The sequence below is a fragment of the Leptidea sinapis genome, chromosome Z (assembly GCF_905404315.1).
Source record: "Leptidea sinapis chromosome Z, ilLepSina1.1, whole genome shotgun sequence".
NCBI lineage: Eukaryota > Metazoa > Arthropoda > Insecta > Lepidoptera > Pieridae > Leptidea > Leptidea sinapis.
In genome coordinates this window covers 29,371,802-29,399,721 of record NC_066312.1, presented here as the reverse complement: position 1 = coordinate 29,399,721, position 27,920 = coordinate 29,371,802, and the positions used below count along the sequence as shown (strand labels likewise).

Below are 27,920 nucleotides of genomic sequence, written 5' to 3'. Positions count from 1 at the left end.
AGCTTGAAGTCAGTAAGTGTAAACATAGACTATAGACCTGCCCTTAGTGGGCGATATATGAAAAAAAAATCACTGAGTGTAACAAAAAAAAATGGCGGACATTAGTATAAGATTGAAATGATTAAATATTTTTATGAAGTATATATTTATGTAGGATGAAAAAATACTATTGTGATGAATAAATATAAATTTTAAGATGTCTACTCCTGTATCGAGTCGAAAATATGGGGCTCAAAAAGTTCGTCTCACAAGTAAGGCACACCTTTCACTTTATGATTACACGGAATAATTAAAAAACAATATAATTTAAACCATTTGGTTTTTAATATTTTTTTATTGTTCTAGTATTGTGCGCCCGAAATCTTGTTCGAAGAGATCTTTTTCGTAAGTTGCATTTGTTTTCAATTATAATATTATACCTATGTAATGATTTATTATTAACTTAGCTTGTTTAACATTTACTTCTTGATGTCATTTATTAAATAAATCTCTAATTAGGTAATAAATACCTATTTGTTAAACTCTATATCAATCATTTCATGTCTTCTGAAAAGACAACCTGTTATTATTATATCACATTTCCATGATCAGAGTTTATGCTATGTATTGTAAAATGCGTTGTAACTTATATTTTCCTGTACTGACATTGATAACCATCTAATTTTAAGGATTACCTGATCCATTTGCCAAGATATCAGTGGATGGCAGTGGACAGGTTTACTCGACTAATACAGTCAAAGCAACATTAGATCCAAAATGGAACACACATTATGATTTGTATCTCACAAAAGGCGATGGAATCACAATCAGGTATGATAATTGTTAACTTCTATTTATAACTTTAAAACCATCATCAAGATTTTCTGCACATATGGGAAATTTTTCTTGTCAGCGCAAAAAAATAAATTGGAGTTGACAATGTAATGGCACTGTTGACAGGGCTATACCATGATTTAAGGGTTGTGAATGAAAAGTGAAAACTGAAGTAGTAACAACAATTCAGTTAAGTAAATATGTTATATGAACAGCAGTTAAGTTAATAATGACATAGTGTTCACCGATGGCAAGTACGGAGAAGGGAGATGTTGCACTGTCATTTGTTAGCCTTTATTTTTTGTATGTGAATAAGGTTTTAGAGTTTAGATGCATTAAAATAATGAGGGCTGCAGTGATATAGGTTTATCTTCTAATATTTTAGCTAATAATGTCAGAAGCTCAGTGAATATGGAAACACAAGAACATAATCAAGAACACTTATTTCATGGTAAACATGTCATTACTAATGGTTATCCCATCCGTTTGACTGCCTATGCCACAAAGTGAATCGCGCCATGGCCAGTCTTATGCCGCACTTTACCATGTTACTGACATCAAGGTCAACCGGCTCGGGTTACACAATAAAATTTATTGGTTTTGAAGTGTTTCGGCTTGTTTATAAAAACGAACATCAATGCTTTTGTTATTAAACAAGCTAGTGCTTTGTTAGATAACATAAACAATAGATACTGCATAATTTAAATAAATTTCCCTTAAAGTAGGGCTGTCATGCATTTTTTTAGATTTATAGTAGTATTGTAGTAAATTTTTATAAAATTAGAAATAGAATAGTTACTAAAACATCATAGATAATACAAAAAAGAATTTTTAAATCGTCTGCTACAGATAATTTTTACGGCTGACCCCATTTTGACGGCCTGTCGTATTCTACACAGATAAAGTTTTAAAATTAAATATTTTTACTTTTATAGTCTGTTAAATTACCTTTCTTGTGGTCTTATAAATTTTATTAGTGATAATAGTTAATAAATACTAAGGTTTGTTTAAAGTGGACAAAAATATCTAATCTTTGTAAATTATTTCAGTGTTTGGAATCAACGCAAAGTGCATAAGAGGCAAGGTTCTGGCTTCTTAGGATGTGTTAGAATTCAGCCATCCACAGTGAATAAATTAAAAGATACAGGATGTAAGTTTACTGTCACTTGTTTACCAATTTCACCTAACTCAAAATTATTAACATTTTTGCAATTTTGATGAAAGTTCTTACTTTTAATCAGGAGAGCTTGCCCATTTTCCCTTAATATTAAAAATAGATGGGACCTAATTCTTATTTTTTGGTACAAATTAATCATTGTTTTACTAAAGAACTTAAGCAGATGTTTATAGAAACATTTCTTTATTTTATCAACACACATTCTATTCTATTCTATTCTTCCTACTATGGCTGCCGTGGAAGGTATACCACAAGTTTGCCAATGTCACGTTAAGGTAGACCACCAAGCTTAGAGTATTCTTTTACTAATTTTAATGGTATTGGTCGGTGCTTAAGATTGAAACAAGTTTTATTTTCTTATACCTGAAACAAATATACATGCTGTTAGGACTATAAGGGACAAACACAAATATAATTACTTAAATTACTTGATATAAGTACTTAGTGCTATTTACAACTTAATCTTATTTATTTTAATATATTTACACAAAATATATACAAAAGGAGTGAAAACTAGGGAGAGGAGACATTTAAAGGAAGTTGGGCGGGGAATTTCAGGAGGTATAAAATTGTATAAAGAAGGTTGTGTTTCAGTTACATATATACATATTCATATGTGAATAATAAGTTATAAGAGTACCCTTCTCAATAGTTCAGGTTGATAAAAATATGGTATTATTTTTTAGATCAATGCTTAGAACTTTGTGAAGATAGTTCTGGGGAAACTTGTGGAGTTAAAGGCCAAGTAATTGTATCATTGCTATCCAGAGATGGTAGTAGAGGTGAGCCAGCTTCTGCTGCTGGTGAAGGGTCCCCATTAGCAGTAGTGGGACCAGCAGGAGATGTTCAGTCTCCTAGGGAACAACCACCTTTGAACAATAATACACATCAGTCACAGCTTTGGAAAGAAAAATTTACACCTTCTGGCAGGTAAGAATAAGAAGTAGAGATAGTTGTACCTTCTATGAGGCCACATGACATATACAAGGACACACCTTGCTAGCAAGGTTTCTAGACAAAATTTTGGGGTAAAATAAATAAAAACAATTGTGAATTTGTGCTAAAAACGGTTTGTATAAAAATGATTGTGTTGATTTGTGTGTTTTAAATGGATATATTTCTGTTTTGTTGGGTTTTGTCATAAAAGTAATTGTAGTCAATTTAGAAAAATTTTGTTTTTTTTTCATGAAATCGTAAGAGAAATTTGTTTTAAATTAATTTTTAAACAAACTTAAAATAAAAAAAAAAAAACCTTTTTATGACAGTATTCCAAAATTTCAACAGAAATTGAATTTTTTTTTTCTCAGGATTTATCGAAAATCACATTTATTGAGATATAAAATAATTAAACAACTGAAGAATGATAAGTTAAAAAATACAAATTTAATTCATTCCCTGTCAGAAATAAATTGTGATAATCTTCTGTAGATTCTCCTTCATCAGAGCTAAAAGAATCATCTTCAGATTCATCTGTCTTTGATTGGGCTACCTCTGCATCATCACAAAAAGTAATATATATTTATTCATTTAGTTAAAGAAATTCAAATGCAGCAATTATTCAAGAAAAACTATTTATATTCACTTGCAGTAACATTTTCAACATTATTAATTTATTTTTCATTAATAGCAATGTTGAATACTAATTGTGGCATACAGTCTCCGTCAAACCAGAGATAATCTAGTGTAACCTCATAAAGTGCCCACCCATTCCTCTCTGGTGTCAAAAAGCTGGGGTTTTGCAAATATGCATTTCTCTAATTATTCATTATGTATTGCGTTCTTAAATGATGTAGCATACATGAAGCAGAGTTTCTGGTGACAGGATCATCTAGCCACCACAATTAGGAGCAACCGTTCAGGTTTATCTACATTCATCACTCATTTACAAAAGAATACTAAATGAGAAAACTTTTGTATTGAATCTCCCTTACTTTTTATTATACAGTGGTAATCTATCAATCCAAATTTCCCTTAAACACCAATACTATGTCAGTGATTCTAAGAGATCTGTGACCTTATTCTAATTTAAGCTGTGTAAATTTTGTATATTTACCGACTTCAAAAAGTAGGAGGTTCTCAATTCGATCGGTATTTTTTTTATATATGTACATCGATTACTCTGAGATTTATAATCCTATCTACGTAATTATTCTTTAGGTCGATGCGAAACAGATGCTATTTAGTCCCATAAATTTTTTACATTGTTTTCATTTTATGAAATTTTTTTTCTATGTGGATGATATAATTGTTTTTTTGTGTACGGCTTTTTTAGGAGTCTTAATTCAGATTGATTATATATTATTATTAACTGACACTAAACAGTAAAACATAAAAAAAAACTAAGTTTAAAAAAACCGAAATAACTGAAAAGTATCAAATTACTAAAAATTTAATTTCAAACCTTATGCAAACCTTTACCTTAAATATTAATAAAATACTATTATTTGTATGTGCTAAACTATCATATTGATAGCTTTGAAGTCGGCGCCAAGGCAAATGTAATAGTAGGTAGGTAGGTAGTACACTCGCCACGCGTAACTTTGAGCGGGATAGCTTCGTCTAGAAAATAACAACCCAAGTGGACAGAAACGTGTGGCCAGACAACCTTAATAATTACAGTAAGTAATTCAGACACAAACAATGTAATATGTATGAATATAAGTCTTAGTAATTCATAACATAAATATTTTACTAGTGGGAGGCTTTTTATGAAAATAAGGGACAAGACAGCAGGACGTTCAGCTGATGGTAATTGATACGGCCTGCCCATTACAATGCAGTGCCGCTCAGGATTCTTGAAACCCCAAAAATTCTGAGCGGCACTACAACTGCGCTCGTCACCTTGAGACAAGATGTTAAGTCTCATTTGCCCAGTGATTTAACTAGCTACGGCGCCCTTCAGACCGAAACACAGTAATGCTTACACATTACTGCTTCAAGAGAGCCAGTGGGAGGCTCCTTTGCATAGGATGCCGGCTAGATTATGAGTACCACAACGGCGCCTATTTCTGCCATGAAACGATAATGTGTAAGCATTATTGTGTTTCGGTCTGAAGAGCGCCGTAACTAGTGAAATTACTGGGCAAATGAGACTTAACATCTTATGTCCCAAGGTGACGAGCGCAATTGTGATTCTGGAAAAACCAAAAATTCTGATCGGCACTACATTTTAATGGGCAGGGCGTATCAATTACCAACGTCCTGCTCGTCTCGTCCCTAATTGTTATAAAAAAATTACATAGATTTAAAAATAGAAGAATTATTAAGTGTTAAGATTTAGTGTTAAGATTATTGGAAATTGTGTAATTGGTGATGTGTAATGAAAAAAAAAACCATATTGCCTGGCTAGTGAATGGCATGTTATCCATTTTGTTGAACTTTATTTCATTACAACGGTTTCAAAGTAGATTAAAAAGCAATTATTATACTACCCGGTTATTATCTCTGGAGCTGAACGCCGATGACGTCACTACATCGCTTTGTTACGGTGTGCAAAACACACATCACTAAATTAAATCGTAATATTAATAAATAAAAAACGATTTATTTATTTTTTAATGGTTGCTGTTAAAGTTTTGGGTTGTGATGCTGATTTTATTACTATAACGATGAAAGTCAATGAAAGCATCTAGGCTAAGTACAATGTGTGTTTACTTTTCTGACAGAACTAATATAGCGACACAGAACAACAGAAACTACAGAACAATTAACAAAAAAGTTAAAAAGTAACAATGAAAACTTCAATTGCATTGATAGCACGAAAATATCACGACATGTACCTAACGGTTATAACAGTACGACCACGGGGGGTTGAGAGGGAAACGATTTTGACAGCACACCGCCGGATAATTTAAACACTGCAAAAGAACATAATATTCAAGTGAATTTTAATAATTGCACTATACAAAATGTAAATTACTACTAAAATAAATAATTATTTCATTAATTCTTTGTTTATTTGTATATAATCAGTAATGGATGATATTATGTTACTGCTAGGACTGGCTGTTTTAATGTTAGCAGTAAGCTAACTGTTTCAGAATCTTTTAGAGGTTTCATATTATGGGTGTAGATAAAGTCTTGTATGCAACTGTTGATAATTAGGTATTAAAACACTCATGTGATAAACCGACATTCGTGTTTTAATTCCCCTTATTACACAACAGTTGCATAATAAGTATGAATTTTTATGTTATTTTCACGTCAACTCTATGACCTACAGGGCTTACTATGTAAATCATGCACTACGACAAACACAGTGGGAAAGACCTGCGCCTGAACTTGTGGAAACAGCAAGTCCACGGCCATCCACACCCCCCTTACCTGGCCCTCATGTTAGACCTGCATCTCCGCCGACACCCCGCCTTCCAGGGCCTTCAGTAAGCCCTAGTACTCCAAGCACGCCATTGTCACCTATGGCACCTGCCTCACCGACATCAGAGAGTGATGTTCGACATGGAAACTCTATTTCCCTTAGGTATGTTGTACTTTTTATTTGTTGATTTTGCCCTGTGCTTGCCCGGAGCTTAAAAGTAATAGGGACGTCCCAGGCCCAAGGTTGTCGTATGAGGTATTTACCAATAGGAGGTGCCTTTGTACAGGATGCCTGCTAGATTATTAGAACCACGGCCCCTTTTTCTGCCGTGAAGTAGTAATGTGTAATTATTATTGTGTTTCGGTCTGAAGGCCGTAGCTAGTGAAATTTCTGGGAAAACGAGACTAAACATCTTATGTCTCAAGGTGACGGGCGCAATTGTAGTGCCGCTCAGAATTTTTGGGTTTTTAAGAATCCCGAGTGGCACTGCATTGTTACGGGCAGGGCGTATCAATTACCATCAGCTGAACGTCCTGCTAGTCTCGTCCCTTATTTTCATAAAAAAGCAATAGGTAAAACCTTAGTATCCCGTAGCATTAGGAGATAAAAAATATTGTAATTGACAGAGGTTTAGTCCACGATTATAATGCTAATTACAAGGTAATACAGCGTTCCAGAGAAAAAGCATTATAACTTATATGACATTTTTAAGGGTTAGAACATTTTATGGGGAGAAAAGAAACGGAAACGCCTAGAATTCGTTTCTTTCTAATATATTAGAACAGTTAAAGCAATGCACCTAACCTAACAAATTTTTAAAATATAATAATAATAATCATTTATTTCAGGCATAACCCATCGAAAATACAAATTAAAATCAAAATCAAAATTACAATTAAATTACCACAAAATCCAATTAACTAACCATACAAAAAAAACTTACAATTATAGTTTATATTAAATAAATTACAACTTATAGTTGATAGAGCTTTGATCCACATTTTAGTGCTACTAATCTTATTACAAGATAATGCACAGTTTTCAAGAAAATAACGAAAAAAAATTACAACCTCTAATGTCTAAACGGATAAAACACAACACATGAACATTCAAAACAACATGGAAACGGAATAAAGTATAACATTATAGGAAAACGGATTAAACATTATAGGAAATATAAGAAAAAATAATTACAACTCTGGGTTCTAGCCTTTTTAGCCAAAAAATTATAATTGATGAGGCCGTCTAGTTTACCCCAGACTATTTTTTACATTTAATTTTACAGTTTTCTATTTATAATTGACATTAGGAAGTTTTTAGCCTCCCGGCCATATGACAGCGCTTATCTACAGTTTTATTTACGTGATTTACCCGTTTTAGGTTAGAATTCTTTTTCGTTATTTTCTTGAAAACGGTGCATTAACTTGTAATAAGAGTGGTATCATTATAATTGTAAGCTCTATCAACTACAATATTGTTTACCTCCTAATTCGTGTTACGGGATATTAAGTCCAACCCAAGCAATAACTTCAATCATATTTATTTACATTTGTAGACCGGAGCCTCAGCCACAGACAGCAGTTCGAAGTAGAGTGCCTGCAACACCGGTGTCTCCCACCAACAACAACTCTGCTTCATTCCCATCAGCCAGTTCTATCACTGCTACAGACCTGCCACCAGGATATGGTAATAATAGAAAGAGTTTATTACATTTTAATATTATTCTCGCTGCGGTGTATATTTGAGCGAAGCGAGGTACACTATTGATGCTTATAGATCATGAACATTCGAAAATAAATTGTGTGCATAAGTCTGACATTATTAGATATATCTATTAATAATACATAATGGGATCAAACTCTCAGTTTGTATTGTTGCCAATATTTCTAAAACTGCAATTATTTTAATATTTATGTACCTAATTTCTGAACAGTAGTACCAAATTTCATCTTTTAAAAATAACTTATTGTGATTTGATCACCGGCTCAATTTAAAAATAAATATAAATAGCGCGTGTTAATTTAGAATAATTTGTAAATTATGTTTGTTTTTAATTATAATAATTGAATAAAGTCGAAATTTAACATTCTGTCACGACAATAACCTAGGAAAAGCTTTCTATGAGTTCAAAAAATTTTTAAAATCGGTCCAAAAATGGTCGAGAAACAATTTAACACAGAAATCAATTGGAGTCACCCGATGTGAGCTCCGCTCAGCTTCGCTCAATAAAAATTTCGTGTCGCGATGTACTCTTAAACTAGTGATCCGATTTTAACCATATTTTGCACACTGTGTTCAGTTAATCCAACTTGAGGGATAGGATAGTTTTTATTTTGATTGGTGGTGGTTAATATTTTTCAATTTAAATTTTTATTTCTGTGCGAATTGTTTTTATAAGTTTTGACGCACAGGTTGATAGCATTGCTTGAATAATAATATTAATAATGATTGAACTTCTACAAATTCCGTATTTGACACAAAAGATTTAAAATTTGGAAAAGGAGGTAACTTAGGGGGTCTATATAGTGGTTTTATTGGTAATAATTATATTTATTTGTTTAAGGTATTAAATTACACTATAATAACACTGATTAAATTACTATATTAATGGTTCTAATTGTGAATACGCGGATCTCTAATATTTATTGGTTATGATGGTTATTCAGACCGGCCCTGTAATGGTTATAGACGAATGGTTAATGGTAACTGGGACCGGCCTAATCAATGCTTAAACGCGTACTGCCCTATTGAAGGCAACACATGGTTATAAGTAAGTAACTTTATATCTACTAACCAATATTGGTAATGTAATGCTGCTCTGGTAGTTGGTGGTACTATTGATATCTTGAAGTAAAGCGCACCGCTGTAATGTAAATATAACCACATCCATACTTGTGTACTTGTAAATTATTATCCTACTTATAACACTTCATAAATTTAACGATTATTCTTATTTAATTATTTAAATAACGTATTAGATGCATAAAAGCGAAATATATCTCTGGAACCATAAGGCGTAGAGACTTGAAATTTGGTAGGAATATTCCTTTCGCCGAGTAGAGGTCAGCGAAGAACGAGCAATGATTTTACGAAATTCCATCCGAAACAGTTTTTTTCTTTGAATAGAACAACGTGTCGGGTCAGCTAATTGGTACATAATAATATATTAGAAGCATGGCAAGAGTCTCGATATGCGCTTGGCTTCTTTTGTAATTTATTCGACGCTTTCGATTGTGTTCAACACGAAATATTGGTCAGAAAACTTCGCAATACCGTAGTATGCGAAATATAGCATTTGACATTTTATATAATGTCAAACTTGACGCTCTGAATGTTGCTTTGTCATAAAATGTTTACTAAAACAAGGGTCATAAAGGCAATAACGTTCTGTTTGCGCAACCAAATGGACACCAGGTGAGTAACTCTCCATAGAACTGTATACATTTTGTCGCAAATATATAGTCCATTCGGTTTATTATGAATAATCTATCAGAATTTCCCAAAAATGACTTATTTTGGACATAATGATATGTTATAATATTGCAGCAATCACGTTCTATACACATATTAGGACATATCATTCGCAGTCTGATAGCGGAACGGCAAGTTTGCTTACACAATGTATGCACACTTTTCTCTTTATTCGTATGTCATCAGTCACTGTTCGAATCAAATCTGAACCGAATAAATGTTTTACATTGCTGCTCATTCACCAAGAATATTTTAAACATTGGAATGAGCTTCCTTGTGCGGTGTTTCCGGGACGATACGACATGGGTACCTTCAAAAAAAGCGCGTACACCTTCCTTAAAGGCCGGCAACGCTCCTGTGATTCCTCTGGTGTTGCAAGAGATTGTGGGCGGCGGTGATCACTTAACAACAGGTGACCCGTACGCTTGTTTGTCCTCCTATTCCACAAAAAAAAAAAACCTGAGTGAACGGCATGTTCCACATGTTTTCCGGCTTTATTATTGTACGATGTGTATAGTCAATATTAATAAAACGTCATTGTATTGCAGAGATGCGGACTACAGCCCAAGGCCAGGTGTACTTCTACAACAGTACAAACGGTGCGTCGACGTGGCACGACCCCCGCGTGCCACAGCACCTGCGTCATTGCGCGGCCACCGCGGGTCCGTTGCCACCTGGCTGGGAGATGAGGCACGCGCCCTCCGGCCGACCGTACTTCGTGGACCACAACAACAGAACCACGCAGTTTACCGACCCGAGACTGGCTCTTAATGCTAGACTGGTACGTATGGAAATCTGAACCGATGTGCCTTTTGGACAAATGTTTATTATTGATCACAATTCACACATCCCAGAAGATATAATAATTTAATATTGTCTCTAAGCTGTATTTTCAGTAATTCAAACAGATTATAGTAGTTTAAGCGACTGTACATTTTTTTTGAAAATAAGGGAGACGGCGAGACGATGAGCTGATGGTAATTGATACGCAATTCCCATTACAATGCAGTGCCGCTCAGAGTTTTTGGATTTTTCAAGAATTACGATCGTCACCTTGAGACATAAAATATTAAGTCTCATTTGCCCACATGTGCCTAATACTTACACATTACTGCTTCACGGCAGAAATAGGCTCCGTTGTAGTAGTATAGCTGGCATCCTGTGCCTCCCACTGGTACATAATTAGGCATTAAATCATTTAATAATATTAAATGATTATATCTTCTGGGATCTGTGAATTGTATTCACACACACTTTAGCTACCACACACACACACACACACACACATACTACTTTATCTACCCACATATCATAAGCCTCCGTGATGCATTCAAGAGCCTCATATTATGACCACCATACATTTTAACCGGTAATGGCGTTCATGAAAAGTTTTCTGGCAGCTGTCATAGTTTTTATTTTATTTCAGAGACCAACTAGAGTCGGCCCTAACTATCATATTGTTCAATATCTTTACTTACGTGCAACATTCGTCAAATTATTGAATTTTATTTCCAATTATAACAAAATTTGACTGTAGTAATATTTCAAAATCAATGTTATTATTTTGTACCTAATAATAACAATTACTAACATTTTTACAGAAAATAATTTTTAATGAAAATAGTTTCTAACAAAACAGTTTATGGTGATAATAATATGCGGTTCTTAATCACATCATGGAGGGTTTAAGATATTTGAGTAAGTGAACATTTTAAACTCACACAGCTGTTTTTTTTAAATAATAAAACTTTTATTTGAAACAATTTAACAAAGCTAATACAAACAAGTAAAAACGATGATAGCTGCAAAAGTATAAACTGCAGCGCAGGTAACAACACCCTTCTCCGAATACAATAAGGAATGATGTTCCATGCACAGGGATCTAAATAATAAACAGAGTATGGTAATTGATAACAAGACATTAAAAAATAGTACAGAACATGTGATTTGAAATGTACACATTATTATTATAATATTATGTGTTTAGTTTTGGGTGAGTGTTAGAGATATATATATATAGTGATTGTGAAGTTTGTTACATTTGTGCTGTGTGTTTTTGTTAGGTGTGTGAGGGAGTGATGAATATTTTACACATCCCCAAGTTACACTGTATCTTCATAATCTAGTGTTTTTAACCAGGAGTCGAGTTTCACTTTACATTTCCTCTTGGTCAGTGGGTAGATGTTTAAGCTTTTGTTATAAATTTTAGAGTTTATGTGTTTGTAATGGCGACTTGCAGCTATAGTGCTACGTGAATCAATGTTATTTGAGAGGCGTGTGGTAGGGTCAAAAGTAATTTCGGAGTGTTTGCGAAGAGCAGTTTGAAATATAAATATCTGTCTCACTGAGAGGACCTGGCAAATGGTATTTATTATTTTACCGGCACCTCCCCATACCGTAAGGCAATACCCCAGAACAGACTAGGCAAGCGCAAAGTATACAGTAATTAAACAGCTGAAATCGCCTGCGGCTCTGAGCTGATGTGTTGGCAGTGTGTATACAGCCAAGAGATACCTTAATCTTCTAAGATATTATTTATATTATTTGGGCTAATTTTATAAATATATTGTTTTTATTTTATTCATTCAAAATACTTTTTTAATCTAAGTCTCATAAACATATGATAATTTTTAAGTTGACATTAAAAATATTATTATCATCATACAACTTCTTAAAAAAATAGTGGTGGCACTGTGTAGTGAGTGATTATTAATAGATATAGCTTTATTAAGTTGGTATTATCATTATAATTTATATTTTGCTTTTATTGTCTTCCTGCTGTTACTGTATTCTTCTAAAGAATTCGAAACCATTTTATTAATTTCATTACAATTCTATATGTCGCAGGTATATTGTCAAAGCCGTGATATTATAATTAACTGGTAGATTGTCAATCGACTTCATTTCTTACAACTTCACGGCCTGGTTTTAGTGACATTTTAATTTTAAGCGTTTGACGGATATGCGCTTATCAATGTAATACAATTAATTTAATTAATAAACAGACACAGCCAGGAGAACCGACCCAAGTGCAAGCACCAGTATCGACGAGGTCATTCATTCAGTCATTCATTACGGCGAGCGCACCCAACGAGCTGAGCGACGCGGAAGCCCTGCCCAAATACAAGCGCGACTTGGCAGCGAAGGCGCGTGTGCTCAGAGCAGAACTCCAGGCCTTGCAGCCGCAGACCGGACATTGTCGCATTGAGGTATGTTCACATTTTACAATAATATACTTAATGATTTCATGAAACGATATTTAGAGAACAACTTACCTCCATACAAATAATCATGTCTGTAATTTATTTATTTCTTTATTTATTTGGGCAACTAACAAATTACACTCTCTACATGCTTAAACTTAAAATATGGTAGTGATGTGGATAAGAGTTAATTCTCTTATAAGCTACAACAGCATTCATAATTTTTACTACGTCTATAAGGCAGTATTTTAACAATTTGAAAACTAAAATTTATTAATGTTGTAATAAATAATGCAAGCTCTCTTGTTCTTAGCTTACATCGGTCTGTCTGTTTGTCTGTGATTAGGCTGTATCTCATGAACTGTGATAGTAAGAGCGCCAGCGCACTGGAGCGACCTTGGACCGACTACGACCCAACTGGCCGGATGCAGCTCATGAATTATATATAAAACTGGTCGGTGCGACTAGTACTTTGTGCATACGGGTCGTGTGATCGCATTTATCATAATAAAAAGCAATGACTCCCATTTCCTCGACGTTCATCTCTACTAATGTCAGCTCATTAACTGCTGGAGCCGCTGCGGCAACAATGCTAGCCGATTGCCATGCGAGACGGACGGCTGGCCGCATTTAAAACCGTCGCTGTGACGATTCGTCTGGTCGTGGCCGCTCTAATGCGCGGGTGCTCTTAAGCTGGGTTACATGAACTAATTTTAGCAATAACAAACATGTTAAAGTACCAGTGTAGAAAAACATGGGTGCACCATTTGACAATATTTAGATTACATCTTAACTTTAATATTTATATATGTATAGAAATAAAGAAGGCCTGTTTAAATGGGTTGTTTAGTAACAAGAGGTTTTATCTAGATGTATAAATTATCTAACCCATGGATATACCGACTGTCAATCTGACATTTAAGTCAGTATCAGCTCGAACCATTTGACCTCGTATAATGCAGAGCTGCTCGAATTGTTCCCAGTGCTCTGTGAACGGCTTGATCACATAGCGTTGCGTAGAGACGTCGCTTCATTGTGTGTATTTTGGCCAGATCATCGGTTCATCTTGTGGGGGCCCACCGACACTACTTCTTCTGGTATGTGGTCGCCAATCGAGGACTTTACTGCCCCAAGGGCCATCTGTTCCTGCCCACTGAGGGCACATAGTTCAACAGCCACTTCAGTTTACTTCTGTCGTCGGTAACTGGTGCTCCTACGGATCTTCTCATTTCTGATTCGATCTTGCAGGGAACCTTCGAGCATAGCCTTCTCCATTGCCATGAGCTCTCTCATCAGGCTCACGGTTAGCAACATACACAATTTCAATCTCACAAATATTTGTAACACAGGTTTCACGCAACGAAGTGCTGGAGGAATCGTACCGTCTCGTGATGAAGCTCCGCGGCAAGGAGTTGCGCAAGCGGCTGCTGGTGAAGTTCCGTGGCGAGGAGGGGCTGGACTATGGCGGCGTGGCGCGCGAGTGGCTGCACCTGCTGGGACGCGAACTGCTCAACCCGCACTACGGCCTGTTCCAGTACGCCAACGCCGGGGAGGACCGCTACGCGCTGCAGATCAACGCGGACTCCGGGGTGAGTCACCTGCCCTTCTTCACTCTGTTTGTTTTTTATTCATTTATTTATTTCATAAAATCTACATCACATAATCTATCTTTCAAATAGATCTCAAGCGGTTGTGATTGGTGGTTACAGGTCTGATCTCGTTGATATTCCCTGCGGTGTACCACAGGGTTCGCATTTAGGGCCATTATTTTATAATGCATATTTCTATGATATCGGTTCCTGCTTAGCTAACTCTGAATATCTTATGTATGCTGACGACAAGAAGATATATCGTAGTATAAAATCTATAAATGATTGTCAGTTGATGCAAAAGGATCTCGACTGTCTTTTTGAATATTATAAAAGACACTGACTTTTGACTGTCCTACTTGTTTGATATTATATATTTAACATTTTGGATGAATTTATTTTTGGTTAGATAGAAAACATCTAATCTAGCTAGGTTTCTTATGGTGGATAAATGTTGCTAGAGTTTTTATGGTGGATAAATGTTGCTGGGCTTTTTATCGGTGATAAATGTGCACTCGCTGAATCGCATAAAACAAGAACTCTATTCTGTTTATTCGTTAATAAAAGAGTCGGTGACGCAATAGGCCCAACCGATGAATCTCACCACGGAGCCATCGAATCGATCCTTCCCACCAAGTATAAACGTGTTATCGGTTTTTTAATGTATGTACGTTTATTTGACGCTTTATCAGGTGGAAAATAATCTTGTGATTCCTGGTATTTGTTACAAGAGAGTTTGGACGGCAGTGATCACTTACCTAGCTAGGCTATAACCGTCCGATTAATTTCATACAAATATGTAGCCATAATAGTTGTATGAAAATCTAATTATGAAACTATTAAATATTTCTCATGCAAAAATATATAATTGATATTTGCTAAAATTATAATATTATTTATATATTATTATTATTTAAGAATGTGACAGCCGTGAAAACGTCGAAAAAACTTGAAGTTGCTTGACCTCTATTTTGAGCAATGCACGCACACTAACATAAAGAAACATACCTACAAATCGCGAGTGTAAGACTTAGCTTGTTACGCACACTAGAGTAACTATCTCGGCCTTTTTTCATCGGTTGTCTACCAGCCAGAGGTTCTATCTAGACGTATAATGTATCAAAGTATAAAGTAAGTGTCGGCTCAGGCTGGATAATATAAATTTACGCACAAACAAATTAACAATTATGAATAGTTTACAAATCAGATTATAATGAGATTAAATTGAAATTAATTTTGTGGATCGAACAAACACGTCCACCCGGAACAAGGTTCAGTAGTCGACATTCCCCTCTCCTACGGCCATTTCTTGAGTTCAAATTGAGAGACTTCGGCTCGTGTTCGCTATTTTCCGAGCGGGTTCTCCGACACATGTATGTTTCACTTGGGTGAAAAAGCGGCTCGTCGTGCTTACAAATTGTACACGTAGGAACGCAAAAATGTTTTCTATGAAGATTGACAAAATTTACTTATTTTCAGGTGAACCCGGAACATCTATCATACTTCCACTTCGCGGGTCGCATCCTCGGTGTGGCCCTGTTCCACGGTCACCAACTAGACGCGGCGTTCACTGCGCCCTTCTATAAGCAGCTGTTGTCCAGACCAATCACTCTACGCGACATAAAAGATGTGGATCCGGAACTGCATCGGTCGCTTTCATGGATGCTGTAAGATATTTTTCTACTAAAATTATTATAGAATTTCATAGCGTTGTTGCCATCTATTTAAATAACAACAATAACATCACTTTTGTTATTAAATTATTAAAACTTTCGTGAGACATTATAAACTTTATTTATTTAACACGGCTTTACTTACTAGTTTCGGACCATTCCAACGGTCCTTCATCAGGTTGAGTGTGGTGGGTTCGCGATAACGTTCAGTCTCATACTGCGGATTTGTATTCTCACCAATCTCATCATCACCACCGGCGCATCCTCGCGATTCTTGCCCTGTCATACCGCACTCTACCAACAGAAATCCACAGTATGAGACGGGACTTATATTATTCCTGACATTTTTTTACATCAGTCCTTTTATAACAGTGGTAATGGTAAAATTGATGTCTGAAATGTTTTAAAAACCTTAGGTGGATAATATGTATTATTCGGTGTTGGATTTGACATTCCTCACTTTGGAGAACCGATCATGGGTTTTTGGGGTCCATTTGCACTAACCTTCATAGAATTGGTCAGGCATCTTAATTATAAGTTCACCCGAGATTGCAGATTGCAGCATTATAACTATATACTTCTAAATCACCGATATGCGGTGCGTCTCTTATTTCCCGCCGAATTGTATAGAAAATCAGTACTATGCAATTACAACGCCATCCCTTAATTCCAGTTGCGATGACTGTCATAACCATAATGTTCACACCAGGAACAATCATAAACTTATAATGCTTACTACTAGGCTAAGTCGAGTTAGTTTGTCCTTTGTGGAGCGAAGTCAACGAAGTCTTTTACAACCAGATCTCAGTAAACTGTTCACAACGAAATTAAAAGAATTCTTAAAAAATGATTGTGGGGTAAAGGTAACTATAACATAATGACGTTCTTAATTATATTACTGATACCAGATGGTAGTTTTAGAGTTTCAATAAGTGATATTATTCATGGTAGGTAAATAAGGTAGTATGTGATTTATTAACCCTTATGATCTGCCGTGCGAACTGTTTAAATGAGTGATAAAAAAAATAAGTTGCGTAGAGTATAGGATATGCCGCGCGAACTGCTTATATGATAGATAAATAAGTTGTGTAGAGTATAATATATAGGCGATGGCTGGCCCTTGCGTCATGCCCGTGAATGGGCGTTACTTGTGGTGGCAGGATGATCCTGCCATTATATATATTGCAAATTAAATAACAATTACCAGACCTTAAGTTTCCTTAATTAACAAGTTTAATAGCTAACTAGGGATAATCCATAAAAATATTAAACAAAACAAAGTCACAGTATCAATTTAATATATATATATACTGATTATGACCTATCGGGAAACAATTATATATATATATATATATAATTACCGGTTTTATAATCTAAGGCCTTCGTAAATTTCTTTTGGACCCACTAAATAAGAACAACATGAATTTAGAAAAATATTTTTTTTTGCTTATATGAGAGATAAATAGGTTGCGTACTGTATAGGATATGCCTCGCGGACTACTTATATGACAGATAAATAAGTTGTGTACAGTATAGGATCTGCCGCGTGAACTGCTTATATGAGTGATAAATAAGTTGCCTACAGTATAGGATCTGCCGTGCGGACTGCTATTATGACAGATAAATAAATTGCGTACAGTATAGGATCTGCCGTGCGCACTAATTATATGAGAGATAAATAAGTTGCGTACAGTATATGATCTGCTGCGCGAACTACTTATATGAGAGATAAATAAATTGCGTATAGTATAGGATCTGCCGCGTGAACTGCTTATATGAGAGATAAATAAGTTGCCTACAGTATAGGATCTGCCGTGCGGACTGCTATTAGGACAGATAAATAAGTTGTGTACAGTATAGGATCTGCCGTGCGAACTACTTATATGAGAGATAAATAAGTTGCCTACAGTATAGGATCTGCCGTGCGGACTGCTATTAGGACAGATAAATAAGTTGTGTACAGTATGTGATCTGCCGCGCGAACTACTTATATGAGAGATAAATAAGTTGCGTACAGTATAGGATCTGCCGCGTGAACTGCTTATATGAGAGATAAATAAGTTGCCTACAGTATAGGATCTGCCGTGCGGACTGCTATTATGACAGATAAATAAGTTGTGTACAGTATATGATCTGCCGCGCGAACTACTTATATGGGAGATAAATAAGTTGTGTACAGTATATGATCTGCCGCGCGAACTACTTATATGAGAGATAAATAAGTTGCGTACAGTATAGGATCTGCCGCGTGAACTGCTTATATGAGAGATAAATAAGTTGCCTACAGTATAGGATCTGCCGTGCGGACTGCTATTATGACAGATAAATAAGTTGTGTACAGTATATGATCTGCCGCGCGAACTACTTATATGGGAGATAAATAAGTTGCGTACAGTATATGATCTGCCGCGCGAACTACTTATATGGGAGATAAATAAGTTGCGTACAGTATATGATCTGCCGCGCGAACTACTTATATGAGAGATAAATAAGTTGCGTACAGTATAGGATCTGCCGCGTGAACTGCTTATATGAGAGATACTTGTGGTGGCAGGATGATCCTGTAGCCGAAAACTGCTTCATGGTTTTAATTATGCATCTACTGTATGATGGCCCACTATTATTGTCGATACAGTAGTCGGCTATGACTGTACTCAATAACTCTTATTTTTACCTATTAATTTACATTTTTTTTACTTGTGTTTGGCTTTGAGTACTTTTTGGATCACTTTACATATATTTTAACTGAAATGATTTGTAAACGAAGCTGTAAATATTGATTGAAAAAAGTGGAAATGAGTTTCTTGCTATTTCTTTTTTTCTTATTAAAGTTCAACCCTCAAAGGCGGAGGATATAAAAAGAAAAGTAATTACCGTTACGTTTATTGTTACTTTATCTCATTACCTCAACTTTTTACGAAGTAGCAGTAGATTCAATAAGAAAAAAATATTTTGTTGACATTCATTAGTTGCATTCCGCGCGAATTGCTTATATGAGAGATAAATAAATTGTTTACAGTATAGGATCTGCTGCGCGAACGGCTGATATGAGAGATAAATAAGTTATGTACAGTATAGGATCTGCCGCGCGAACGGCATATATGAGTGATAAATAAGTTGCCTACAGTATAGGATCTGCCGTGCGGACTGCTTATATGACAGATAAATAAGTTGTGTACAGTATAGGATCTGTTGGGCTAACTGCTTATATGAGAGATAAATAAGTTATGTACAGTATTGGATCTGCCGCACGAACTGCATGTATAAGAGATAAATAAGTTGCATACAGAATAGGATCTGCCGCGCGAACGGCTTATATGAGAGATAAATAAGTTGCGTACAGTGTAGGATCTGCCGCTCAACTTGCTTATAAGAGAGATAAACAAGGTGCTCACAGACACTCAGAGGTCGAGATGTACTGAGTAGCTAACAGTAGGGGCTTTGGTTGCTAACGGTGAATAACTGAAGTAATTAACTTATATAATAAATATCACACCGCATGGCTTCATTCGGTCTCACTACTATCAACACCTGTAAGTTGTACGGCTATTGACCGAATTAAATTTGTAACCAAAATATACGAACGATACGTTTCTGGTCCCACATCGTTCATCCCAGAAGTGAGGAATAATGACTTTAAATATATTTGAATTTGACACATAGTGGTAACAATCAAATGTAATAATATTTTCAGAGAGAACAGCATAGCGGGAGTGATCGACACGACGTTCTCGGTGGAGTGCTCGTCGTTCGGCGCCGTGCGGAGCGTGGAGCTGCGGCCGGGCGGCGCGCACGAGGCGGTGACGGACGCTAACAAGCGCGAGTACGTGCGCCTGTACGTGGCGCATCGGTTCACGCGCGGCGCCGAGCGACAGTGGCTCGCGCTGCAACGAGGCCTGGCCGACGTGGTGCCGCCGCAGCTGCTGCGACCGCTCTCGGCACGCGACCTGCAGCCGCTGCTAGCAGGTACACTTATATTATTTATTGGGGTAAACATAAGGTAGGTCTACTATCCACAACTCGATGACTTCAGTGCGTCTATTTTGCGTGGTGAGGTGGACGGCTAATCCTGCCAGCCCAACTCATCAAGGTAGTGTATCAAACCTCTGATTTCACCCATGACCTCGGGGACCCTAGGTGTTTAGCCCGGTGTGTGGCCACAAACCTACACTCTATAATGATGTGTGCGGCTGTTTCTTCTGCCTCCATGCAGGCTCTGCACAGTGGACTGTCGGTGACACCCTTATTAAACAGATGCTTGTTAAAAGGGCCGTGATCCATTACATGAGTTATTTTACGTAACCTAGGACGTGGAAGTTTTACTAGCTTGCGAGAGGTCTTGTGTTGTTGGAGACGTTATAAGGTAGTACTAAATATGCCACCAGCACCGTTAACCACTGATTAAATAAAAATTAAGAAAAGTTAACATTACAAGGTTAAAATTTAATAGACACAAAAAAGAAGAGTGTGACAAACGTATAACAAACTATAAATTTTAAACAATATAAAAGATTATTAGTTATGATTTCAATGCTTTTACTATGTGATTTTCAAACATTCCAATTGACGTTCATAAAATATCAATATGATTAAAATTTATATTGTAAACCTCACCAATTCGATATAACACTCAACACTTAACTATAGTCCGGGAACTGTGGGTTTTCCTTCACCCTACACTATAACTTATCTATTATCTTGAATCATACTACTACTATAATCTTACTTCACTAGTAAATGCAGTGATGCGGCGAGTTTACCCACACGGTCGCTATTAAGTGGTCTGCCTTGTATGACTTACATATATTACGGCGACAAGATGACTAATTATAAGTAGTTATTTCGGCTATGACTTACTTCAGTCGTGTGCGAATGAAGCCGATATATATAATATTTGACGACCTGTATAGCCGAGTAGTTAGCGATCCTACCTACTAAGCTAGAGGTCCCGGGTTCGAATCCCGGTAGGTGCAAGCATTTATATGATGAATATGGATGTTTGTTTCCGAGTCATGGATGTTTAAATGTATTTATGTATGTTTATATGAATTTATGTATGTTTAAATAAGTATATTGTATTAAATATATCATTGTCTTGTAACCCATAACACAGGCTATAAATGCCTAACTTGGGGCAAGATAATTTGTGTAAAAAGTGTGTCAATATTATTGCGTGATCGTGCCTATGAATTAATTAATTGGCTCATACAATATCATTGGGTTTGTAGAAGTCATCCATACCTTCGGCGGAAGCGCCATTATCCACTTTTATGATTCCTGTGGTATATTGCAAGAGAGCAAAGTCGGCGCGGGTGATTTGCAGACATGTTTGTCCTCCGATTTAATAAAAAAGGGACATCTATTCACAACAACAATAATAACACCATATATATTTATTATGTTTATCTACACCCATGCATTAAATCCTCTATTAAAGATTCTGAAACAGTTAGCTTATTGCCAACATTAAAACACCCAATGTTCTAATAACCATTACATCATCCAAACGAGTGTTGTAATGTTGTACTGAATTTCATAACAACACTCCTATGTTTTTTTTTCAATCCCCTTATGCGCAATGAGTTTCAACAGACAGCCCCATTGTTATTACTCTATGCGTGGTATCTGTATGAATTTCAAAAAAAGAACATTTTCGTTTACGCGCGTTCCACACTACCAGACCGTCGCGCGCCGTAAAAAAAAAGTAGGTTATTTGAATTCCCGCCATTTTGCTTCGATATTTTTATTGTTTTGTTTACAAAAAATGAGCGATTCATTTTAAACGCTGCAAAAAGGACATTATATTCGAGTGAATTTTAATTATTGCACTATACAAAATGTAAATTACTACTAAAATAAGTAATTTTTCAAAACTTAGTTTATATGTATATAATCAGTAATGAATGATATTAGGTTACTACTAGGACTGCTGTTTAAGTGTTAGCTGTAAGCTAACTGTTTTAGAATCTTTTAGAGCATTCATATTCTGGGTGTAGATAAAGTCTTGTATGCAACTGTTGATAATTAGGTATTAAAACACTCATGTGATACTATTATCACACGAGGCGAAGTTTTAATACCCCTTATTACACAACAGTTGCATAAATAACTATTATATAATATACAACTTTAATGGACAGGTAAAGCCGACCTGGACCCGGCAGACTGGCGGCGCCACACGCGGCTCAAACACGTCACCGCCGACGCGCCCATTGTCTCTTGGTTTTGGGAGATAGTTGAGGAGTTCGACGGAGAAATGCGCTCACGATTGCTGCAGTTCGTCACCGGGTCACGCCGCGTCCCACTGGCTGGCTTCCGAGCGCTGCAGGGCTCCACTGGGGCCGCGGCACCCCGACTTTTCACTCTTCACCTGGTCGCCGACGCGTCACCCGACTCTCTCCCCAAAGCCCACACGTGCTTCAACAGATTAGACCTTCCCCCGTACCCGTCGAAGGAGAAACTACGCGATAAACTCACACAGGCCGTGCTCGAGACTGCCGGGTTCGCAGTCGAATGAGTCGCCGAATTATGTAAGGTTGTTACGCTTTAATTATATTAAAGCAAAAAAACGCTTTAATTATATTAATACCTGGCAAATTTGTTCGTGACCAGCGGTGCGCGTCGTTCAAGCGCCGTATAAGTATACTAAGGCCAACGAAACAAGATAAAGAAAGTAAACAAAAGGACGATTACAAAGTTACATTGCGATAGCGAGCGATATTTTTTTATTTATTTACACACAAACAAATATTTTACAATTTTACTTAAATTTAAGTACAAACATAAACCCATTCGGGTTTTACCGGGTTTAAACAAGCCTAGTTCTTACCGCATTCTTATTTTCATGTACCCTTCCATACATTTACGTTTGTGTATTATTGTTCTCTGTTGATGGTAAGGTAGTCTTATTGTGTTTCATACTCATAGCATATCAATATCTCTGTACGCACGTACGCAGTAATGGCGACAGCTGGTCGACAATAGCTGTCGTTGCGTGTTTCGTGCTACGGGAAAGCAGTACCGCAGTTTTGAATATTTGGTCCGCCATTTTGTGAACAAGTTCATACCTGTTTGGATTGCGTTTGAAGTGATACGTATTTATTCGTTTCCGTAATTACTTAGTTTCTTGTAATTATTAATCCGCTATTGATAGTTATTTCGTTGATTTTTGCTGTTCATTATGTAATCACATCCCGGCAGCTCTAGAAAACCTTTATAATATATCAATATTCAAAGACATCGATAAAAATGTTGTGAACACCTGAAACTTTGTTTACATTCTTTTTCTCGTCTTATTGGCCCTACTATACTATTTTTCGTTTCAAATATGAGTACCATTTTTGTTAAGTTGCCAGAACTGTGCTATGTTGTTAGTACCTAACATAGATAAAAATTTGCCTTTACATTATAAAAGTACCTGAAACTAGATTTCGTATACAATTTTAATTCGTACCAAAATTTATGGACTATGCGGAACTCAAACCCGCGCCTCTTGAGTTACGTCTGAGCGCTCTTACCAACTGAGCCAACCGTCTGAGTGACGCATCGACTGTAAATTCTAAATTAAAATTTGTCTCCATCTACAGAATCTAAATTACAGTTGATTACCTGTCAACCCCAATAATTGTATATTAGGAATTGAACTGACTTGAGAGGTCGCTTTTTCAAAATTAGTATAAATTAAATTTGTAAATTTAATCTCTCACGCGATGGATATTACTTAAAAATAACAAACTGTTCAGTAGATTTCATTGTTAGTTAAGGAATACCCTATTTAAGTTTACTACAACACGATATCAGTAAAATTCTAAACAACTTATACATCCAGTGCTAACACAATGGGACTCTTGCGAAACGGACTTTATGGCGCAGTATTATTTTTATTTATTACCTCCGTCGTTTGTTGTCATTGGGGTGTCACCAACGAATTTGTCAGGTTATCGAAACGTATTTGGTGTGAAGTGTATGAGACTGACGAGGCAATGTGACATGACGAAATTTTTTTATTGGCTTGTAAGTAATTAAGCGATTTTAAATTATTAATCGGGATATATTAAAAAAAGATACTATATGCAGATACATTTCACCTGAATGAAATCTAAATAACGTTTTAATATGATATATAGATAGTGGATAATAATAATAGATAAATATTTAATCTATGTTCTTCCATTTACTTCTTACGATCACTGTCGCTGGTGTTTGCAGTATTTTTCATAAAACGACGTCAATATATTAAACTAGTTTTTATAATTAATAGGAATCATTAAATAGTCCTTATTATAAACTGTAATAATTAAGCTATTTATAATGCCAATTTATTGTGTTGGGGGGCTTAGTTTTCTTTACAAACTTACATTAAAATCACAATATATATTATAATGAATATACATGCTTAATGATCGTGGTTTTGATTTCGAAAGATATTCTAAAGTATGCTATGAACACAAACTTAGTATATTAGTGTAAATGTTCATGTGTGCTAGTTTTACAGATGTGTTTGTGAGTTAGTGAAGTTGCTTTTGGTCAATCCCTATGACAAAATATATAAATAGACGGCGTCATATTCACGTATACAATATTTTATTTTCTAATATTTTTTTTTAATAATTATAATCTTTAGAAAATATGGTGTTCACTGCGTATGTAAAATATAATATTTAGTTTAGTTTTAGTGCATATGTTGTACTAAAATAAACATCTCGAAAGTAGTATTGTAGAATCAGTATGTACCTATGAAATGTTTCTTTAGTTTGATTGTTGCTGTATGTAACATCACAGTCTAATACAGAACACGACCCCATTATATTATTTAATTAATATCCGTGAAAAGACAAAACAATTACGATAAAATACTAAAATTAAAACTAGGTCTAGTTTGACAGGAGACTAATGGACACTAATTGTTTGTTTACATCTATTCCGTATCTTTCTCACACTTAGGAGAGTTATCTAACTCTCACACAGGGCATGTCTATTACACTGGTATACTAAGTTTATGGGTTTTGAATTAAATGGAATATGATATCGAATGTTCATATTAAAAACTCATATCCACTAAGATATTTAATAAACCGTCATTTTAATTGTTAAATGAATAATGCAAAATAATATGATACATCACATTAAATCAGTAAATATTAGTTAACATGATATATGCTCAAACAGGTTATAATGTAGAAGGCTTTCATATAATAATTATCTTAAATGGTAAGTAACATGTTGCAACCGAATTAATGTATTACTTTTATGGTCAGTAAATAAAGAATAATTAATTTCTTGCATAGTCATAAATAAGGACCTTTAAACGTGAGATTGTTTGAAATGTAAAAAAAATGTGGAAAATTTCATTTGTCAGTCTCAAAAATTATAACTTTTATTTTAATCAATATATTTAGTTTTTTTAGTTATTCAATAATTACCAATGATATTGCACTTAATACACGTTCTGCATAAGTTTTGTATTCTTATTATCGAAAATATACCAGTATGAGTGTATATGCCTATCATGAGTTTACTTCTCTTTGGTTCCGTCATTTTGTATGAAAAGTATAGCGCTCGTTGTGTCAAGTATTTGTATGAAAACGGTGTAGCGCTCCAATCGGAATATTCTTAACTAACTTAAGTACTTAGGGAGCAAAACTCGTGATAGACGCAATTAGATTTAACTATTGGTACGTTTTGTATTCAATTAGCTCGAATTTAAGTATAGGGCGCCATATTTAAATGTTCGAAAGCAATTGTATGTATATATATATTTGTACATTATATTATCATAATCAGCATTGTATTCAATGTATTTTAGTACAAAAAGTGTGTGTGTGTACTTATGTATGCACGCAAGAAGTTATACTTCTTTTGCGTAACATAGCAAAAATCCTTAAAATTATTTATTGCTCCTGGTATTCTACGTTTCTAGAAAGAACAATATTGTTAGAATCTTGCAAAGACGGCTTTGACAATTAACTATTTTATAACTAATACGGCTGTATGGGCTTGAACCCTTTGTCTGTCCTAATAATGGACGAAGAAAACAAAAAAATTATAACGAATGTCGCAAACGTCAGAAAATTTTAGGAACCAACTTCACCCTGTTACTTTTGTGTTACAGTACTTCATAATTTTTTCATAACGTGTAAAAAGAAGTATAACTTCAAAAAGCAAAAGTATTTATTGTTTTGCTAACATCGCGTACCTTAAGAGTTTATGATGATTATTATCACAATGGAATTGCCTGTGTATGCTGACCTATAGATGGCTGGTGCGTTGTCATTTAAGAACTTGAATTTTGTTGGATCTATTGGAAAACTTTTATGGGGGTTGTCCAACCAATTCGCGCTTAAAACGGTTTACTCTTTGCGAGTACAATTACTTCATTATCTAATTCAATACAAGAAATATTTGCTACAGACAGATCTTATAATAGAATAAAAGGCTTGATAAATAAATACAAACTTGTAAAACTATTTTTTTTTTTTCAATAATTGTGATCAAGTTTTAAGAAGTGACTCATTTCATACACACCATTAACGGTTTTCTAAATCCTCGTAGCCGATTGGCCGGCGATCTGTTTCATACCTATAATTAAATACTTTTATATACTCAAATATCATCAACAATTAAACTTTTTTGTTAGAGCATATTTATTATATGTATAATTGCTAGATAATAACATCGATTTCGATAATTCTGTTTCATTCAAATTTCGAACATCTCTGAAAAACTACAAAAAATTATTTGACCTCTATACTTAATATCAGTCGAGATGACGTTTATTTCGAAATGCAATGAAATTTGACAAATGTTGTACGTAAGTTCGAACGATATGATAGTTGGGACCGACTCTAGTTTGTCTCTGAATTAAAAAAAAACTATGGAAGCAGAAACTTTTCATTACCGTTACCGGTTAAAATGTATTATGGTCATAATATGAGGCTCCTGAAATTATCATGGAGGCGTTTCATATGTGGATAGATAAAGTAGTGTATGTAACTACATAATTAGGCATTAAAATACTTGTGTGATGTTATTACAAAGCCACACTCGTGTTAAATGCCCTTCATTATATGTACATTCACAAACTACTATTAAAAGATTAGCATAATATTATAATACACAAAATATAAATTATGAAAACAAAATTTTATGAACGATGCGGGACTCGAACGAGCGAGTGCTCTTCCAACTGAGCTAACCGTTTGAGTGACGTATCGTCATAAAGTTTTGTTTTCAAATTGTAATGAAGTGAGGGTTTAATATTTAAAAACAACAAATTGTTAATATTATAATTATAAAACTATGACATTGACATATCACAAGCCATCTTGTGTCAGTTTTAATTACAATGTACAGCATATTTCAAGTTAGGTGCCTTACAAAAAAAAATATTATTATTTAAATATTAACTGCTAGTAGCCAAGTACGAAATAATTAATATTTCATTTTTATACAATATTTATAAGTAGATAATTAAATTTTGTAATTTGATTAACAAATCAATTGAACCCTGGATATAGTAATAAAAACATGAAATAATTAGGTAAGAAGGTTGAGTGCCTTTAACTGGAATCGGTGATTAGTTTTGTATAACTAGCAATATAGTATAGAGAATTATTATGATAAGGAAGCTCGTTATAATAACGGAAAATATATTATTTTGCACACTATATTTGTTGTTTT

At 35.1% G+C, this 27,920-nt stretch overlaps 1 protein-coding gene across 1 annotated transcript; it reads left to right on the top strand.

The window, feature by feature from the left end:
• The first annotated feature begins 99 nt into the window (after window positions 1-99).
• LOC126979209 (E3 ubiquitin-protein ligase SMURF1) lies at window positions 100-27,907 on the top strand. The gene is made up of 13 exons (XM_050828463.1): window positions 100-251; window positions 346-384; window positions 669-810; window positions 1,863-1,963; window positions 2,677-2,920; window positions 6,213-6,467; window positions 7,861-7,991; window positions 10,325-10,557; window positions 12,782-12,985; window positions 14,329-14,568; window positions 16,048-16,235; window positions 19,936-20,207; window positions 22,382-27,907. Exons 1-13 carry the CDS (start codon window positions 197-199, stop codon window positions 22,756-22,758), a joined length of 2,481 nt encoding a protein of 826 aa, XP_050684420.1. The 5' UTR covers window positions 100-196; the 3' UTR covers window positions 22,759-27,907.
• The last annotated feature ends 13 nt before the right edge of the window (window positions 27,908-27,920 follow it).